Below are 21,121 nucleotides of genomic sequence, written 5' to 3' on the forward strand. Positions count from 1 at the left end.
TGAGATAAAGAATGCAATAGAAAGCACTGACAACATGAGAGACAGGCAAAAGAAAAAATAAGTGACTTGGAGGATAGGAATATAGAAATAATTCAATTAGAAGAGGAGAGAGAACTGAGATTTTAAAATAGTTAAGAAATCTGAATACTACTCAGCCATAAAAAAGAACGAAATAATGCCATTTGCAACATGGATGCAACTAGAGATTATCAGTAAGTCAGAAAGACAAAGACAAATTCCATGATATCACTTACATGTGGAATCTAAAATATGACACAAATGAACCTATATATGAAACAGAAACAAAATCAGGAACGTAGAGAATAGACTGGTGGTTGCCAAGGGGGAGGGTGGTGGGAAAGGGTAGGAGGGGGAGTTTGGGATTAGCAGATGCAAACTGGTATATATAGAAGGGATAAACAAAAAGGTCCTACCATATAGCACAGGGAACTATATTCAATATCCTGTGATAAACCATAATGGAAAAGAATATGAAAAATAATGTATATATATATATATGTATAACTGAGTCATCTGTACAGTAGTAATTAACACAACATTGTAATTCAACTATACTTCAATAAGAAATAAATTTAAATAAATAGTGAAGAAACTCCATGAGAGCTATCATTTTCAATCAGAAAAGCAAATATAGGAATAACTGGTGTTCCAGAAGGAGAAGAGAGGGAGAAGGGAGCAGAATATTTATTTAAAGAAACAAAAGTTGATAATTTCCCAACCTGGGGAAAGAATTGGACATACAAGTCCAGGAAGGTAACAGAGTCACCTTATTATCTCAGTGCAAAAAGACCTTCTTCTCCAAGACACATTATAATGAAACTGTCAAAAATCAAAGACACAGAAAGAATCTTAAAGGCAGGCAGGGAAAAAAAGAGTAACCAAAGTAACCTACTAAGAAACCCCCATTAGGGTATCAGCAGATTTCTCAGTAGAAACTTTATAGGCCAGAGGAGAGTGAAATGACATATTCAGTTGTTGAAAGATAAAAATTACCAGCCAAGAATGCTTTATCTGGCAAAGTTATCCTTCAGAGATGAAGGAGAAATAAACGCTTTCCAAGACAAACAGAAGCTGAAGGAATTTAGCACCACTAGACCTAATTTGCAAGAAATACTGAAAGTTCTTCAAGCTGGAATGAAAAGATGTCAATCAGTGACATGAAAACATATAAAAGTACATAACACACTGGTACCAGTGGGGGGAAAAAAAGTCAGAATTAGAAAACTGTAAGTCTATATTAGAATGGTGTTTTAACCACTTAACTATATTATAAGGTTAAAGGAAAAGAATATTAAAACTAACTAACTAATTGTTAACTAATTCACAGCATAAAAAGAGGTAAATTGGGGGAATTCCCTGGCGGTCCAGTGGTTAGGACTCAGTGCTTTCACTGTGGTGGCCTGGGTTAATCCCTGGTTGGGGAACTAAGATCCTGCAAGCCAGGTACTCTCCTGGCAGTCCAATGGTTAAGACTTTGCCTTCCAATGCAGGGGTGCAGGTTTGATCCCTGGTTGGGGAATGCCTCGTGGCCAAAAAACCAAAACATAAAACAGAAGTAATATTGTAACAAATTCAATAAAGACTTTAAAAATGGTCCATGTCAAAAAAATCTTAAAAAAAAAAAAAAGAGGTAAATTGGGACATCAAAAACACAGGAACGTAAAATATACTTAATAATACTGTATTACATATTTTAAAGTTGCTAAGATAATACATCTTAAAAGTCCTCTTTGCAAGAGAGAAGAAAAATTTTTTGTAACTATGTATGGTGACAGATGTTAACTAGACTTATTATGGTGATCAATTTGCAATCTTTATGTTGTACACCTGAAACTAATATAATGTAATATATGTTAATTATGTCAAACAAACCCAAAACCTAAAAGAGGAGGAGTAGAAGGGCGGAGCCTTTATAGGAGAGTGAAGATAAGTTGTTTTTAGTACAAAATGGATTAGGATTATTTTATTCATGAGATATTTTATGTAAGCCTCATGGTAACTATAAAATATATTCATAAAACATTAAAAAAGGCGATACTGAGCATACTACCACAGAAAACCACCAATTTACAAAGGTGGACAGAAACAGAGGGGGAAAAAAACAATGGAGATACAAAACAACATGAAGGTAAATGATAAAATGGATTAAAAAAAATAAGACCCAACTATATGCTGCCTACAGAGGACTCATTCAGATCTAAAGACACACATATGACCCCGATGTTCATAGCAGTACTATTTACAATAGCCAAGACATGGAAGCAACCTAAATGTCCATTGAACAGACAAATGGATAAGGAAGATATGGTACACACACACACACACACACACACACACACACACACACACAGGAATACTACTCAGCCATAAAAAAGAATGAAATAATGCCATTTGCAGCATCATGGATGGACCCAGAGATTATCACACGAAGTGAAGTAAGTCAGGCAGAGAAAGACAAATATCATATATCACTTATATGTAAAATCTAAAAAATGATACAAATGAACTAATTTACAAAACAGAAAGAGGCTCATAGACATAGAAAACAAACTTTTGGTTACCAAAAGGGAAAGGGGGGAAGAGATAAATTAGGAGTTTGAGCTTAACAGATACAGAATGCTATATTTAAAATAGCTAAACAACAAGGACCTACTGTATAGCACAGGGAACTATAGTCAATAACTTGTAATAATCTATAATGGAAAAGAATCTAAAAAAGAATATATAACTGAATCACTTTGCTATACACATGAAACTAACATAACATTGTAAATCAACTAAACTTCAATTGAAAAAAAAAGATACACATAAGTTCAAAGTGAAGGAATGGAAGAAAATATTCCATGCAAATCAAAAGAAAGCAGGGGTAGCCATACTTACGTCAGACAAAATAGACTTCAAGTCCAAAAGAGTAAGAGACAAAGAAGGTCATTATATGATAATAAAGAGGTCAATAAATTAAGAAGACATAACAATTGCAAATATATACATATCCAACATTGGATCACCTATATATATTAAGCAAATATTAACAAATCTGAGGGGAAAAACAGACAATACAAAAATAGTAGGGGAATTCAATACCCCAATCAGCAATGGATAGATCACACAAACAGAAAATCAACAAAGAAATGTTGGAATTGTACCATACTTTAGAACAAACAGACATAGCAGACATATATAGAACATTCCATCCAGCACACATTCTTCTCAAGTGCACACAGAACATTCTCCAGGATAGACAATATGATTGGACATAAAACACATTTTAGCAATTTTAAGAAGACTGAAATCATACTAACTACCTTTTCTGACCACAACGGTATGAAACTAGAAATCAAGAGGAAAGCTGGAAAAATCTACAAATAGGTAGAAACTAAACAGCTATTGGATCAAAGAAGAAATCAAAGGAGAAATAAAAAATTATCTCAAAACAAATGAAAATGGAACTGTATCATATAAAACCTTATGGGATGCTGCAAAAGTAGTTCTGAGAGGAAAGTTTATAGCAATAAATGCATATATTAAGAAATTGAAACAACGCTACACCTGAAGGAAACAGAAAAAGAAGAAAAAATTAAGCCCAAAGTTAGAAGGAAATAATGATCAGAGTAGAAATAAATGAAATATAGGCCACAAAAACAATGGAAGGATGAATGAAACTAAAAGCTGTTTTTTCAAAAAGATAAACAAAATTTACAAGCCATAAGCTAGACTCACTAAGAAAAAGAGAAGACTCAAATAAATAAAATTAGAAATGAAAAAGGAGACATTTCAACTGATATTACAGAAATACATATGCTCATAAGAGATTACTATAAACAATTACATGACAACAAATTAAATTACTGAGAAGAAATGGATATACTTCTAGAAACACACAACCTACCTACCAAGACTGAATAAGGAAAAAAATCAAAAATCTAAATAGACCAATAACTAGTAAACAGATTACATCAGTAAACAAAAAACCTCCTAAGATTAAAAGTCCAGGACCAGATGGCTTTATTGGCAAATGCTACTAAACATTTAAAGAAGAACTAACACCAATCCTTCTCAAATTTTTCCAAAAAATTGAAGAGGAGGAAACACATCCAAACTCCTTCTATGAGGCCAGCTTTAGCCTAATACCAAAGCCAGGTAAGGACACTATAAGAAAACTATAGACCAATATCCCTGATGATACAGATGCAAAAATCTCCACAAAATATTAGCAAACTGAATTTAAAAAAACATTGCAAGGATTATACATCATGACCAAGTGGGATTTATCCCTGGGATGTGGGGATGGTTCAACACATGCAAATCAATAAATATAATATATCACATTAATAGAATGAAAGATAAAAACCATATGATCATTACAATGGATGCAGAAAAGGCTTTTGACAAAACGCAACATCATTTCATGATAAAAACTCTCAACAGATTGGGTATAGAAGGAACATACCTCAACATAATAAAGGTCAGATACAACAAACCCAGAGCTAACACTATACTCAATGGAGAAAAACTGAAAACTTTTCCACAAAGATTAGGAACAAGACAAGGATGCCCACTCTCACCACTCTTATTCAATATATTAAGGGAAGTCTTAGCTAGAGCAATTAGGCAAGGAAAGAAAATAAAATGCATCCAAATCAAAAAGGAAGAAGTAAATTTTTTCTGTTTACAGATGATACAATTTTCTATACACAAAATCCCAAAGAGTCAACCAAAAAACTATAGAAACTTTTAGTAAAGATGCACGCTATAAAATCAACATACAATAATTGGTTGCATTTCTACATACTAATGATGAAACATCTGAAAAAGAGATAAAGAAACTATCTCATTCACAATAGCATCAGAAACAATAAATACCTAGGACTAAATTTAATCAAAGTGAAAAAACTGCACAATGAAAAATACATGACTTTGCTGAAAGAAACTGAAGAAGACAAAAACAAATGGAAAGACATTATGTGTTTATGAATCCGGGGAATTAATATTGTTAAAATGTCCATGTTTCCAAAGCCATCTATAAATTCAACATAATTTCCCCATCAAAATTCCAAAGTGAGATCATGTGATCAAATTAAAAGAGAAATATTTTCTCAAATTTAATTAGCTATGCAAATTGTTATAAAAACCAAAATCAAAAAGAAAAATATTCCAATGGCATACTTCACTGAAATAGAAAAAACAATTCTAAAATTTGTACAGAACCATAAAGGACCCTAAATAGCCAAAGTAATCCTGAGGAAGAAGAAAAAAATGCTGGAGGTATCATACTTCCTGATTTCAAACTATACTACAAAGCTACAGCAACTAAAAACAGCAGGTGCTGGTATAAAAATAGGCACACAGACCAATGGAACAGAATAGAAAGTCCAGAATTAAGCACCAACATATAAGGTCAACTAATATTTGACAAAAGAGCCCAAAACATCTAATGGGGAAAAGAGAATCTCTTCAACAAATGGTGCTGGGAATACTGGATAAACACATACAGAACAATGAAACTGGACCCCTACCTTACAGTACTCACACAAAGTAATTCAAAACCTAGAAGAAAATGTATGGAAGAAGCGCCTCGATACTGGATTTGGCAATGATTTTTTGGTTATGGCACCAAAACCACAAACAACAAAGCAAAAATCAACAAATGGGACTACATCAAATGTAAAAGCTTCTATACTGGAAAAGAAACAATTAACAAAACAAAAAGGCAACCTACAGGAGGGGAGAAAATTTTGGCAAACCATATATCCGATAATGGGTTAATATCCAAAATATATTTTTAAAAAAACTCATACAACTCAATAAAAAAAAAAAATGTGTTTAAAAAATGGGCAGAGGAATTAAATAGACATTTCTCCAAAGATGGCCAACAGGTACATGAAAAGATGCTCAACATCACCAATCATCAGAGAAATACAAATTAAAACCACAATGAGATATAACCTCACAACTGTTAGAATGGCTATAATTAAAAAGACAAGAGATAACAAGCGTTGGTGAGGATGTAGAGAAAAGGGAATCCTTGTACACTGTTGGTGGGAATGTAAATTGTTTCAGCCAATATGTAAAACAATATGGAGGTTCCTCAAAAAATTAAAAACAGATCTACCATATGATCCAGCAATTTCACTTCTGGGTATATACCCACAGGAAATGAAAACAGGATATTAAAGAGATATATGCACCCCATATTTATTGTAGCATTATCCACAATTGACGAAATATGGAAACAATTTTAGTGCCCATCAGTGGAAGAATGGATAAAGAAGATGTGATTCACACACACACACACACACACACACACACACACACACACTGGAGTATTATTCAGCTGTGAGGAAGAAGGACACCCTGCCATTTGCAACAATGTAGATGGACCTCGAGGGCATTATGTGAAGTGATATAACTCAGACAGAGAAAGCCAAATACTGTACAATATCACCCATACATGGACTCTAAAAAGCTGAACTGGTAAAAACAGAGAGTAGAATGGTGGTTTCCAGGGGATATGGGGTAGAGAAACAGTTTGTACCTTGCTTAAAGTGTACAAATTGTAACAAGTAGTAAACAAGCCCTAGAGAGCTAACACACAAAATAGTGAATATAGACAACAATATTGTATTATAATCATCAAATTTGCTAGGAAACTAGAGCTTAATTATTGTAACCACTAAAAATAAATGATAATTATGTAACATGACAGAAGTACAAATTATTGCTACAATGACAATCACATTACAATGCATAAACCCATCAAATTAACATGTTGTACATCTTAAATTTATACAATGTTATATGTGAAATATATTTTAATAAAAGAAATAGAATAGTACCTGGCACATAGGTACTCAGAAATGTTTGTTGATTAGGCATTGAATGAATACTAATAGAAAAAATTATCAGGGAGTTAGTACAACTCCAAATCTATATGTAATCAACAACTTGGTGTCAAAATATAAAATAGCACACCTTATATGAATATGATTAGGTATCTGCACACAAACACACAAACAAAATTTTAGAAGAAGAACAAGGCAAGACATTTGCAAGAAACTGTGAGCCTTATAAACAAATCCTTACTACCATCTGCCAGACTGTGCCACCTGTTTGAGTTAGACAATGTGATTGCTAAATTACATGTACCGTGACATACCAATAACAATGTTGTGCAATATCCCACCCCCCGCCAAAAAATTATCTCATTATTTAGATATAAAACAAAGTTTTACCTTCAGGCACATGAAATCCCAGTTTTAGTTTTTCTCCTATACAAGAGATATACAATATTATTAGATTATTAGAATTAACTGAATATTTACTAGCCCTTCCTTTTCATTGTAATAAAAAATATTTCAATAACTACTTCTACTTCTTGAGATCACCACCACCACCACCAGCACCACCACACACCAAAAGTTAAATATAGCTATTGAATTAGTTCCTGAAAATTCCTGAGATATAGGGGTAGAGATAGGGGTGGAAGAGTAAAATAGAAAATCTCTTATGATACCAGACTTTTTTTAACCAAATAAGACTTCTTATTCTTTTCCAAAAGAATAAGAACAGCCTGTTGCGTCTGCCAAGGGTGATATAGGCACCTAATGGAAAGCTTCTCTTATCTTTACATTCCAGTAATCTCTGAATATTGTTCAACATAATTGTTAAAATTAAAGTTATTATGGTAGTCATAGGGTACTGTTTAAAAGCCATACTCATTTTCTAATTGATGTTAAGTAGGTCATTATTCTTTAATATAACCATTTTATATTAAGGCTGAGTTTTTTTTCCCCCTCCTATTTTCAATTGTTAATCCCTAAAACCTTGATAAGTAGAATATTTCTCAGGCACGATGAGTGATTTTCCATTGCTGAAGATGTTTTCCGATGTTCTCAAACAGTCATGAGCCTTCAGTGACTAACGTACCAAAAAGCACTGAGCTCTGGGATAGGTGGTTCATTAGTTTCTGGTTGGTGTGTACTTGTTTGGATTGGTAACTGTCATCATCCATGAATACTAGTATCACTGAACTGCTTTAGTGATTATTTTAGTGGGTATAATATGCAGCTACTAATAACTATGATCATTGTATTATACTTATTTTTAAGTATCAACAGTCTAAAATAGAGGTTCCATTCTCCTGCCACTCCAATGTTGCTTTAATATGATATCTAATTGCCTAAGTGGATTTCAGCTCTTTTGCATTCCTGAAATTGCCCGTTTCTCATTTCCTATACTTTACTTATAATGTTCCTTCTGCTTAGTATGCATGATTATCCTTGGTGCCACCAAAACATTTCAATTCTTAGTCCTTAATGACAAACATAATTTTTTGTTAGAATTAGATTTTTCCTTCCTGTCTCTAAATTTAAACTCAGATTGTTTTGTTTTGTTTTTTTAAACTCTCAGAACTGACATTCAGTAATAGCTGACATTCAATAAATGATGAAATGTGCCTCTGGATAATTTCATTTATTTGAAATTGATCTTAAGAGGCAGTTCTTTGGGAAATCGTCCCTGAAGATGATCCAATGAACATTTACTAAGTACTTTTAAAGTGTGAAGGTATTGATATATGTTCATTTGTGGATGCAAAGATATATATGTTCCTATAGAGAGGAATCACAGAGAACAAATGGCTATCTGAAAAAAGAGGTCAAATATCTGTCATGCAGTCACTCTCACTTTCTCCAGCTAATCTACATTATCCCTGCCAATTTTATATGTGTATGTATGCACACACACACACACACACACACACAAATGTTATCTGTTTTATGACTAAATTCCTCAACTAAATTCACCATTTCTTTCCTTTTCCCCTTCTTTCTCATGTTGAAAATGACATACTGGAACAAAGTTAGGCATTTCAGTCATCATCAAGAGTAGAGGTTTCAACCAAGAAATCAGTGTATCTTGCCCAAAACTCTATTATCTTCATATAATATCTTCCTTTGGAGTAACCAAATGAAACAACCAGAGATAATGCTGAACTTTGGTAAATAAATTCTTGCGAATTCTTTTTTATTTCTAGAATACCTGGCCAGGTAAATCCAAGGCTTACATATATGGAGACTGTGGACAGGCCCCTGTCCCTAAAGAGAAGAATTTTCCCTCAAAGACACATGTAAAGCATAACTTCTTGTCTACTAAGTTACATAAACAGGACAAAAATTTAATATACCTAGTATTTTTATTAATAAAATTGCTGTTTATGATTGGTTAAGATTAGACTCAAAGTTTTTGCAATATAATTTCATAACACGGAGACTCTATAGGATATTTTAAACAAACTTTCATAAAATAAACCCTATTTTGATTACTCCAACTTGTGTTTGTTTTTCCTAACATTATTTATAGTACATAAAAAATTTGTCCACTAGATTATATATATATTTTATGGTTTATTTCTTTTATAATGTTTATTTGTGATAGTCTTTTATTTCCAAAAGTTCTGTCACCATCTGAAAGCATATTTCTAGATTTTCCCCTTCTTTTTTTTATCTCAAAACATGATTTTAGGTACACAGTAATCAACTCATTTAAATAATTATCACATGGGTATAATCACTATAAAATGTATGATGAAATGAATTATGCATACCTTGCATAGGTGTGCTTGCTAAAGTTCATTTGACAACTTAAAATTTAGAAATGCGTTTGAATATGGCATCTAAAATTGCAGAGCTCCATAAAGATTAACAAGTTTTTTTATAACTATGTCAACAGTTACACAAATTCAGTTTAACAACATAAAAAGAATTTACCCCCCCACCCCCCCCCCGTGACAGTTTAAAAAGGCCTCAAGATGTTGATTCCTGAGACTCTAGTTTTCAGACTTAATGCCTAGGTTATTCAGGGTTTCAAGGACAAAGTGTGTAAAAACTCACTAAATTTTTCAGAGCCCAATGTTCAAAGTATCAAAAGGGTCATTTAAATACTGTGCTGGGAATAATAATGAAACTAGTTGATTTAATACCACACTGTTTATATTTTAAAACTTACACATATTTGGCCCAAGGAGGAGACGTAAAAATTGTAATATAAGAAGTTGCATAATTCTATAAGACAGGATGGGGTTTATTAAGGACAGAAAGATTCTAAAATGGGAAGATAGTTTTCTTTTCATGACAGGGTAGAATATTTGAAATGAGCTTAGTTTCACAAATTCCAAAATTATAAAGATAAAATGAGGGGGATTAGCTTTGATGAAACCATCCAGATGTTTGTAAGAGAAAAAAACAAATCTACTCTCACTTGGAGACTTGAACATACCCCTCTCAGAAGATGATATTCAGAAAATAAAAAATTAAGTATATAGATGATATAAACTTAAAAACATAACAAGCATAATCTAATAAACATAAAAAACATTACATATGACAGTTCTAAAACAGACATTCTTTTAAAATCAACATGAAACATTAAAAAAAAAAAATCACATTCAAGGCTACAATTGCTTCCCTCATTAAATTTCAAAGTTTTTATTACATAGATGACATTTTCTGACCAAATTAGAATAAACTTAGAAAGATTATCCTCTCATATAGAGTAAAAAATTTCAAAATTATTTTTCTAAGAAACTCATGAATCAAAGAAATAATTTTAATAGAAAATTCTATGAATTGAATGACTGTGAAAATACTAATAGGAAGCCAGAAGAAATTTATAGCTTTAAATGTTTATTTGAGAAAACAAATAAAGATCCAAATACACAAGTTTATTATCTGATAAAAATAAAGAGTTTACCAAAAAAATACATATTCTCTACCTAAAAACAGAAGGTAGAAAATGAGCAAGATATATGACACAAGTCAATGAAACAGAACAAAACATACAATAGCAAATCACAAAAGCCAATCTTTCAGTATTTGAATATTTGAAAATGAAAATCTAAAGGGATGTATCAAGGAAAAAATCAGTGAAGCACAAAAAAAGTATCAGGAATATAACATTAGGCCATCCTAAAACAGGATACAGATTTAGATTAAAAAGATTATGACAACTTCATACCAACTTAAAAAGATTAGAATGAAAAATTCCTAGAAAAAATTGACAATACCTAGAAAATATGAAACTAGAAAAAAATAAACAAAATAATGTTTAACCATAATAATGTTAAACAAAATTAACTTTAAAAAGGAAAACATTATTCTTAAAGAGAATAGAAAAAGAAAGTTTTCCTATTGGTTTAACAGAGTAAGCTTAATTTTCATTTTAAGTTATCAAGACTTCTGGTCAAGACAGAGCAACAGTGCCTTGACTGTGCTGATTCACTGCCTAGTCTCCCCTCCGCCCCCACTCTTCACTGGTTTCTGTGTCCTTCCCTTCAATAGAAAAGAGGAAGAGTAAAAACTCTGGCAGGCAGCAGGGCCTTTTCAGCAGCCTCTGTGGACTCATAGATTTCCATGTCTTTGTGTAAGAGATCACAATTTCCCAGGGGTAGTTTTCCTCCTTGCACACATCTACATTGTGCAAGTATCAATGAACAAGGATAGTCTTTAAGGGCCTAACAGAGGGCTAAGAAGAGCTGGAAGCTGAAGTCCATCTGCTATCTGATAGCAAGTCCCAATTCCTGAGCTTGTCAGTCAAGACACTTCCGGCCAACTTGAGGCTCCAGCCACATGGGCAATTCAAGGGCTTTGAACATGACAGATAATCAAGCCTCCCCTCCTCTTTGGCCTCAGTGTGGACTGATGCATTTCACACTCCTTGAGAGAAATCTGGTTCCCAGAAGTTTGCAGACCTCTGCGTTTGATTACTGTACATCTGCCCAATCTCCTTCCCCTGTCCCTGGCTTGGAGTATCTCAGGATATTATCCTTCACCCCCATCTTGGTGGGCTCCATGTGAGTGTCTTCTCTTCCCTGCTGACTTTCTGACAGCCATAATGTATGCAAAGATAGGGAAACTCCACAACATCCCAACCCACACCCCAGTGTCCCTTAGTAGACACTCCTTTCCTGGGGTGGATATATATATATGTACTCTTGCTCTCTCGTTTGTGCTGCAGACATTTTGGAGAACATGAGACTAGAAAGGAAATGAGACTGTAGGGGTAAGGGAGCCCATCCAGTAGGAGGGAGGGAAAAATGGGACTGGATATTTGGGTTACTAGAAGGCTACAGCAGGAACCATGTGGGAGGGAGGGGGATGAGTAGATTGAGGAAGCCACTCTGGGCATTTGTGTGCTCCCTGGTGGAGTATCCTCAATCCTCTCTGAGCCCAAAGACCTCTGATAATTATCCTATTTCATACCTAAAAAATGGGGCCAACACATTTGAAAAGACAATTTGAGAGAAAACTAGGGACACCTTAGTAAAGCAGGGCAAACCATCGGAATGCACAACGATCTCAATCTCCACCTGAGAGAAGGTGACCCAGTCTGAGACAGAACAGTGAACACTGACTCTTAAAACTTTCTCTCACCAAAAACAAAAGGCCCCAGTGTCTTTCTCATGGGGATGTTTAGGTCTTTCTCTCACATGAAGGTCCTTTTCTCATACGGAAAATGAGTTTTCTACTCTCTGAGAACTGTCATTTTTCTCTTTCTCTCTGAAGTAGCAGTTTCCACACTCCCACTCAGGAATGAAATCTCTTTCTCAAACACAGTAGTGCCCGCCCCTGTCCACAAACCCAGCGACAGACACACAGAGGAATGGAGACTGAAAGCAACAAACAAAGACACAGAAACACACACACACAAACACAAATAGAAATACTGACTCACAGACACAGGCCAATATACATAGATGGGGGTCTCTATACTCTCACTATTGCTCTTCATTGTATTACTCTGTTTTAGTTTGCTACCCTGTTTTAACACACCCTGAAATCATCCTATTTATCTTTTCAATTGTTCATTCTCATTATGCTCCATGTAGGCAGGGACTGGTCAGATAAGCCCACCGCTGTAGCTCCAGTTCATAGCAAGGGACCTGGCACAAATCAGAGATTCAGTAAACATTTGGATCAGTAATTAAAATTATCCTCCCACATCTAATCACCTGCATAAAGCATTCATCTTCTCCGTGAATGTGAATTAAGCTCAGCATGTTTGTAGTATATCCCTTTGGGCAAGCAACCCCTGATGCCCCAGGCCAGGGCCCCTTCCCCATCTATACCCTCTCTATTCACACCAGTCCCAGCACCTATCTTGTTGCTGGCCTATGAGTGTGGTTCTTCCCACCAACATATGAAGATAAGCGGACAAACAGGCCGCTGAGAGAACTCCAGGGTTTTTAATAAACAGAATCCAGAGCCTGCCCCGACCTGGTATGTAGTCAAAAATCAAGCTGCACTCAAGGAATTTAAGTCCATCCTGCAATGTGGGTGAGGCCAGAGAGCTGGGGAAGAGGAAGAGAGGGATTAGCCCAGGGTAGGCTGGGCATGGGGATAATGTACAAAACTTCATCCATAAGATAAACTCCTTGCTCCTTCCCATGTCCCATCCCCTCCATGAACAACGGAGCACAGAAACAGAGACAGATAGACCAGAGACCCTTGCTCCTGCCATACCTACAGTCCAGGGACACACACCATGGCCTGAGTTGGAGTCCGACCTGCTCTAGGATCCTTCCCCATGTTGCTGTCTCCCAGGAAGCCATGGTAAGCCTGTATCTCCAGCAGGCTGTGGGTTGTTGGCCTTGGGGGGACAAGGTATGGGCAATGAGTAAGATTTATCTCCCAGCTTTTCTCTCTGCCTCCCTGCCCAACTGTTCCACCTTTCATTCACCTTGGAGGATACACCCTCATTTCTCCCCATGGTGTCCCGAATGTTCTGCTCCTGGGGCTGGGTCAGCTGCTGGGGCTTATCCTTAGGAAGATCCAGCTCTTGTGGCATCTCTGCCTCTGCCTCAGCCTCATGGAATAGCAGCTTACCCTGAAGGGTGTATAGCAGGTGGAGGAAGGTCTGGTGCCTGGAAGGAGGAGGTGGGTGTGAAGAGAGGGAACCTCAGCTGAACCACCCTGGGTCTGTAGCCCATGCTCCCGGCCTCACCTCTGCAGCTTGTACTGCTCCTGCTCTGCCTGCTGCTTCAGGGTTCCAAGTTCCTGATACAGCCGTTCAAGCTCCTGATGAGTTCCTGTCTGACGCTCCCTCACCTCTGAAGAAACCACTGCCAGATGCTGCAGACGCTTCTCCTACCAGGAGTGAGAATGTAGACATGGTTCCTCAGATGCTGACGTCTTAGAGCCATTTCCCCAACCCCTACAGCCTAGCCCTAGCTGGGGGTTCAGATGCACAGACGGAAAGAGGGACCCTACTCACTTTAGGCAGGACCAGGGGCTTAGAAAAAAGGAAGGGTCAGAATGTGTTGTTCCAAGGTGAGGAATTCTGGAGAAAAGGAGCACAAAGATGATGATAACACTTATTTAGTTTGCTATGTGCCAGGCACTATTTTAAGCACTTGCTGTACCAATTACTTAATCATCATAATAACTCTATAGAGTAGATGCTATTATTTTCTTCTTTCACAGATGAAGAAACAGAAGCAGAGAAAGTTAGGTGACTGCCCAAGATCATGCAGTGGTAAGTGGTGATGCTAGGATTCAAGTCCATGTTGGTACCCATGCTATAGTGCCTCACAGGAGGAAACAGAATAAAGGTTTTCTAGGACTTGGCCCATGCAATAGCATGGTGGTGAGAAGAGGTATTTTCCTAGGTGAATGGACCTACCTGTTGTAGCTGCCACTGCTTCTGGACTATTCTGAGTTTTTCCATGGCCACTTGCTTCTGCAGGTAAGCAAAGGAGGGGAACAAGGAGAGGAGGAGTGCATTTTTATGTTTGGATTTCATTTTTTTTTTTTTTTTTTTTAACAGTAAGTCTTTGTTGGTTACCTATTTTAAATATAGCAGTGTGTACATGTCAATCCCAAACTCCCAATCTATCCCTGGCCCCCACCCTCCCCCCCCTGGTGACCATAAGTTCATTCTCTAAGTCTGTGAGTCTGTTTCTGTTTTGTAAGTAAGTTCATTTGTATCATTTTTTTTTTTTTAGATTCCACATATCAGTGATATCATATGATATTTGTCTTTCTCTGTCTGACTTACTTCACTTAGTATGATAATCTCCAGGTCCATCCATGTTGCTGCAAATGGCATTATTTCATTCCTTTTAATGGCTGAGTAATATTGACGGATGAATGGATAAAGAAGATGTGGTACAGGGGCTTCCCTGGTGGCGCAGTGGTTAAGAATCTGCCTGCCAATGCAGGGTACATGGGTTCAAGCCCTGGTCTGGGAAGATCCCACATGCCGGGGAGCAACTAAGCCCGTGCGCCACAACTACTGAGCCTATGCTCTAGAGCCCGTGAGCCACAACTACTGAGCCAGTGTGCTGCAACTACGGAAGTCTGTGCGCCTAGAGCCCGGGCTCTGCAACAAGAGAAGCCACTGCAATGAGAAGCCCACGCACCGCAACGAAGAGTAGCCCCCGCTTGCCCCAATTAGAGAAAGCCGGTGTGAAGACACGAAGACCCAACACAGCCAAAAATAAAAAAAAGTAAAAAAAAAAAATTTATATACATATAAAAAAAGATGTGGTACATATATACAATGGAATATTACTCAGCCATATGGTTGGATTTTAAAAGACAGCCAGTGGGTCCAACCCAGCATGTTCACCCTTTTCCTCCTCCTCTCTGCCTGCCCTCTCCTCCCCTCATCCTTGGTTCACCTTGGCCTGGAGTTGTTCAAGGGCCTCCTGGAGCTGGGCCTGCTTCCTCTGGGCCTCCGCCACCTTGGGCAGTGCCTGGGTCAGGGAACTTGTGATGGCCTCCACATGCTCTTGGTAGGTGGCCTTCAGCTCTTTCCATTGCTCTTTGACTTCAATTGCCTTCTGCCCTGAGAAGAGCCAAGAGTGAGGGAATAAGTGAGGTTGGCCCACCTGCCTGCAACACTGGGGCTTCAGTCTTCCCGTCAGCCAAACAGCTCACTTGACTGATGTCCCTCTTCCTTCTTCACTCAGGGAAGCCCCTATTCCAACCCCCTGCCCACTCACGGCTCGTGTCTTCAGAAGCCAAGGGGTTCAGGTCCTGGGCAGTGCCTTCCTGAACCAAGAAATTCTGCAGGAAGTCTACTACTTGAAGCTGGCTGCAGAGGAGCTTGTCTTTCTTCCGGGAGTCCTGTTCAGAGGGAGGGTGGATGCAGGTAACATTCTTACCTCCTTGTACTATATAGGCCAGGAAGGTTACTTTCCCGTCTTTTCACCATTACCGCTGCACAGTATCTCAATAGGAGGACCCAGGAGCAGTCCCTGGCTTGTGAAAGGCTAGCTCCCATCTTGTACGTACCATCACAAACTCAGCCAGGATCTGCACGGGCAGTTCTGCCTCCTCCTGAAGACCTATAGGCTCCAGAATGTCTGCCACCTTGGCCAGGGCCCTGAACGGGCAAGAAAACATGAAAAACTGCAGACTCCTGGGGTCCTAGTTCTAGTCAATTTGTGTGCACATGCACATATGTGATTATGTGTATTAATGCTGAGTCTTGTCCTGCCTAGCACAGGCTTGAAGGGCCATCTGGGACCAGGAATGGTGTTTGTATGGAAGACACACGGAGGTAGTTAAGTGCCGTGAAGAAAAATAAGCAAAGCAAGGGGAATAGGAGTGTGGGGAAGGAGCTGTGATTTTAAATAGGGAATGTCTCACTGAATAGAAACCGTTTGAGTTTCTGAAATCAGTCATGGAAATATACAGGGAATGGGGGAGCCCCGCCACGCAGAGAACACAAGCTTGGGGGCAGGGTATCAGCGTACTTGAGGAGGAGCTAAGGACAGGGGGCTGGATCCCTGGGTCTAGGCTCTCCAGAATTCTCCCTTGTTAGCGGCCGAAGCAGTCCATTAGGAGGCGGGGATGGGGATAAAATAACCCACCGGGAGAGTGTGTGTTGGACAGGGGTGACAGAAATTGAATGGCCCTCCCAGGATGTCTCTTAGGGGTGGAAAGTCTCCTGTTAGGGTGGTCGATCTGCGAAGAGATATGGAGGGTTGACAGGGACGGAACCGTCCCCTTTCAGGACACACCTCTGGGGGGTGTGCGTACGTGGTGGGGGACGGACAGTCGCTCATAGCCCTTACTCCTGGAGAGAGGCAACCGTCACCTCAGGAACCTAAGACTGGGGGGCTGGGATTAGGATCACTTCACGGCTTAGTCGACCCGCAACCGCTGTAAGGGGTGGACGGGAATTACTGGTTTTACTTGGGACCGCGCAAGGTCCGCCCCAGCCCGCCCCTGGCTGCCACCTGGCGGGACACACTTACTCTCGGGCAGCAGCCTCCGCCTTAGTCTCTGCCGCCTCCATGCTTCCCGGGCCGAGCTTCAGCTCTAACCTCCGTCCACTTTGAACCCGCGGCGAACCGCGCGCCGGGACAGGCGATTGGATGTCCTGTCAGTGGGCGGGAATCAAGGACCATTGGGCACTCTCATTGGCAGGCGCAGATTGGCGCGTTGGCGCGCCTCGTTGTTTGGCGCGCCTCGTTGTTTGGCGCAGGCGCAGTTGTTGCTGAGCCCTGCAGGCGCGCAGAAGTTCTACGCCTGCGCAGTAACCCGTAGGCGGTGCTGAGGCGTTGAGGTGCGGCTTGAGCTCACGCAGGGGCGCGCTGCCTAGTTCTCAGACTAAGAGGAAAGACCTTTGCTCTGTTTGGCTTTTAGGGGCAACTCTCAGAGTTACCTTTATTTAAAAAAAAAAAAGAAAAAAAAAAAAATCTGCTCTTGAAGGAGAACGCTGGGTCTGTCTTCCGAGACACTTGGCATCAATAACGGATAACTGATCCTGGAGACTGAGGAAACAAATATCAGCTCAAAATGCTTACAGCCTTTAAAAGATTTTCCAGGATGCGGGTTTGGGAGAGAAAACCTAAGCACAGCCCAGTGAATTGCCTGCGTTGACCGGTTGGAGCCGAAATTTTGGGGGAGACCAAGGCAGGTAATGTCCTCCAGAGTATAGCAGAAAGGAGAGAGTTTCTCAGAGAGAGAAATCGGAGTTCTGTAGAGTTTTCTCCAGTATTCTGCTGAGTTCTGAGCATCTTGTGTTTGAGGAAACTACCCCGAAGGGGTTTTAAGGATTCCCAGAGATCACTTAGGGTCAGTAACTCCTTCCACCAATCAGGCTGGAAAACTTCATAATCCGTGGGGTGTTGGTTAGCGTACACATACAGGTTTTGCCTTAGTAGTAGGGCATTAGCCCTAGACACCTCACTCCTCTAGTGCCACCTAACAGATCTTAAAAGCAAGGCCCAAGTGGATCAAACGGTTAACAAATCATTTAAGTATATGATAGACCAAAGTTAAATAATATTTATAGAAATACAAAAATGTCCAGCAACCAGTAAGGTACAGTTCACAATGTCTGGCATCCAATTAAAAACTACCAAGCTAGAAAGAGAAAAACAAATACTGTATGCCAACGCATATATATGGAACCTAAAAAAATGGTACTCATGGACCTAGAGGCAGGGCAGGATTAAGACACAGACATAGAGAACAGAGTTGAGGACGCAGTGGGGGAAGGGGAAGCTGGGACAAAGTGAGAGAGTGGCATGGACATATATACACTACCAAATGTAAAATAGATAGCTAGTGGGAAGCAGCTGCATAGCACAGGGAGATCAGCTGGGTGCTTTGTGACGACCTAGAGGGGTGGGATAGGGAGGCTTAAGAGGGAAGGGATATGGGGATATATGTATATGTATAGCTGATTCACTTTGTTGTACAGCAAAAACTAATACATTGTAAAGCAATTGTACGCCAATGAAGATATTTTAAAAAAAAAAAACAAACCAAGCTTGCAAAAAAGCAGGAAAAGAAAACCCATTTTTAGGAGAAAAATCAATCACTGTTCAGAATAGAAATAGATGCTAGAATCAACAGACAAGGGTTTTAAAACAGTTATGTTCAAAAAGATAAGCAGAGGTATAATCAAAAAGATAATAAGAGGTAAGGATATGGAAAAAGTGGACTGCTCATGTTACTGGTAGGAATGTAAAGTGGTGCATCTGCTTTTGGAAAGCAGTTTAGCAGTTTCTCAAAATGTTAAACATATAGTGACCATATGAACCACAATTCCACTCCTAGATATATATCCAAGAGAAATGAAAACATGCTCATAAAAACTTGTACACAAGTATCCATAGTGCAGCATTATTTACAAGGGCTGAAAAGTAGAAACAACCCAAGTCCCTTCAGCTGGTGAATGGAAAAAACAAAAATCTACATCCATTAAATGGGGTATTTTTCAGCAATAAAAGAGAATGAGGTACAAATACATGCTAAAATATAGATGAGCCTCGAAAACATTCTAAGTGCCAGTTGAAAGAGAGCAGATATTGTATGATTCCATTTATGTGACGTCCAGATTAAGCATATCTGAAGAAACAGAAAATAGATTAGTGGTTCCCAGGGCTGGGAGCTGGCACGGGAATGGGGGGAGGTTGCTAGTGTATGGGGAGAGACTGCAAATGGACATGGATGGGGTTTCTTTTACTGCGTAAATAAATGAAAATGTTCTGAAATTAGACTATAGGGAAGGTTGCACAATTCTATGCCAAAAAACCACTCAATTTACACTTTAAATGGATCTCAATAAAACTCTGAAAAAAGTTAATCAGAAATATGAAACATGTAATAAAGACCTAAATCAAACCTGTAGAGGTGAAAACTGCAATATGACAGATGAAATTAAATGGAATTAATAGCAGATTAAACATTGCATAATAAGAGATAAAAGAAATTGAAGACATAGTCTTAGAAACTAACACAAATAGTAGAAAACTAAAACATAAAAAGAACAAAGCAACAGTGAGCTGTGGTACAATTTCTGACAACCTATGCTTTCCATAAAGGATCTTCTTGCCTGACTGAGTCCTTCCTGCTTGATGAGTCTACTTTTTAGAACTTTCTAAACATTCTACATATACAATACAGTGGAGAAAATAAATGACACTTTCTGAAAGGTACATTTGATTGGAGTAACAAGGATTGACTGTCAATCTCTTTATGTTTGAAGGTTTGGGTTCCTTTGATCTATTTTTCACAAATTCCCACAGAAATACTGCCTTTTGAATAAAATCCTTTTCAAATGTATGAAATGACCTCACTTCACATCTAAATTTAAATATTTTAGGGTAAACTGAAGACCAAATCATGAAAAGAGCAAATAATAAATAGCAAATCAAAATGACATACTGCAAGTTGAACTTGAATGCAAGTTGACTTTGGACTATACATAGCACAAATTTGCCAGCTCTGGGAAATTCCCTGGAGGTCCTGTGGTTTGGTTAGGACTCTGTGCTCTTCCTGCCGAGGGCCTGGGTTCAACCTCTGGTCGGGAATAAAATCCCACAGGTAGCGTGGCATGGCCAAAAACAAACAAACAAACAAAACCCAAATTTGCCAGCTCTGTTTAACCCTCCACTTGGCTCTGATTTATAGAGATCTGACCTAGAATTCTAATGAAAATTACTATAGATCAATAAAAAGTATGATTCCAAGTTTCCTCCTCTTTCTGTGTTTTCTAATCCGCAAGCCACAGCCACGTGTGGCTATTTAAATTTAATTACAGTTAAATATTAAAAGTTTATTTTCTAAGTCACGTTAGCCACATTTCAGTGCTCAATAGCTATGTATGCCTAGTGTCTGCCATACTGGACAATGCAAATTTTAGAACATTTCCATCAATAGAGAGTTCAATTGGACAGTGATGATTCATAAACTTTTAGGTACATTAGATACATACATCCTGTAATTTATGTACAAAAAGTTTACATTAATTTCAACAAAACCAACAGGGTAAAAAAAAATTCCGTAGCTTAAAAATGTCACATTTGCAGTAAAGAGGTTGCAAGTGTATAAATTGTATGTGTTTTTAAATTTAAAGAGTTCTTGTTTGCAGCTTATCAAACTCTAATGCCCTCCATAAATTATATTAAAAAATTTTATATTGCTCAACCGATCTTCCCCTGTTGTAGAAGGTAATAGCACAACCAGGAAGGATGTAAAGCAAATTCCCTTAAGCATATAATTGATATGGGCATTATATTTTCATTTATTAAGGTGGAAACATCTATTCAGTCATTGAACAAGTGGAAAATGTTTTAAAAAGC

At 38.2% G+C, this 21,121-nt stretch overlaps 1 protein-coding gene and 2 long non-coding RNA genes across 4 annotated transcripts in view; 1 reads left to right on the forward strand and 2 right to left on the reverse strand.

Moving 5' to 3' along the window:
* The window catches only part of LOC309642423, a 364,292-nt gene that overhangs the window by 194,133 nt on the left and 149,038 nt on the right, over positions 1-21,121 (reverse strand). The window lies entirely within an intron of this gene.
* Positions 7,274-17,413, reverse strand: ZWINT (ZW10 interacting kinetochore protein). Of its 2 annotated transcripts, XM_082423916.1 has the most exons (9): positions 17,282-17,402; positions 16,314-16,404; positions 16,022-16,145; positions 15,698-15,864; positions 14,698-14,754; positions 14,020-14,162; positions 13,756-13,939; positions 13,560-13,665; positions 7,274-7,289 (listed from the first exon to the last, which is right to left on the reverse strand). In XM_082423916.1, exons 1-8 carry the CDS (start codon positions 17,320-17,322, stop codon positions 13,588-13,590), a joined length of 885 nt encoding a protein of 294 aa, XP_082280042.1. In that variant the 5' UTR covers positions 17,323-17,402; the 3' UTR covers positions 7,274-7,289; positions 13,560-13,587. The 2 variants fall into 2 exon arrangements, with proteins under 2 accessions (XP_082280042.1, XP_082280041.1); XM_082423915.1 differs by lacking the exon at positions 7,274-7,289 and having other exon boundaries at positions 13,559-13,665; positions 17,282-17,413.
* The window catches only part of LOC309642406, a 319,326-nt gene continuing 316,058 nt past the window's right edge, over positions 17,854-21,121 (forward strand). Inside the window, exon 1 of the long non-coding RNA XR_014253167.1 lies at positions 17,854-17,946. This is a non-coding gene — a long non-coding RNA (uncharacterized lncRNA). The remainder of the gene's footprint in view (positions 17,947-21,121) is intronic.

Source organism: Balaenoptera physalus (assembly GCF_965194825.1).
Source record: "Balaenoptera physalus genome assembly, chromosome: 14".
Lineage (NCBI taxonomy): Eukaryota > Metazoa > Chordata > Mammalia > Artiodactyla > Balaenopteridae > Balaenoptera > Balaenoptera physalus.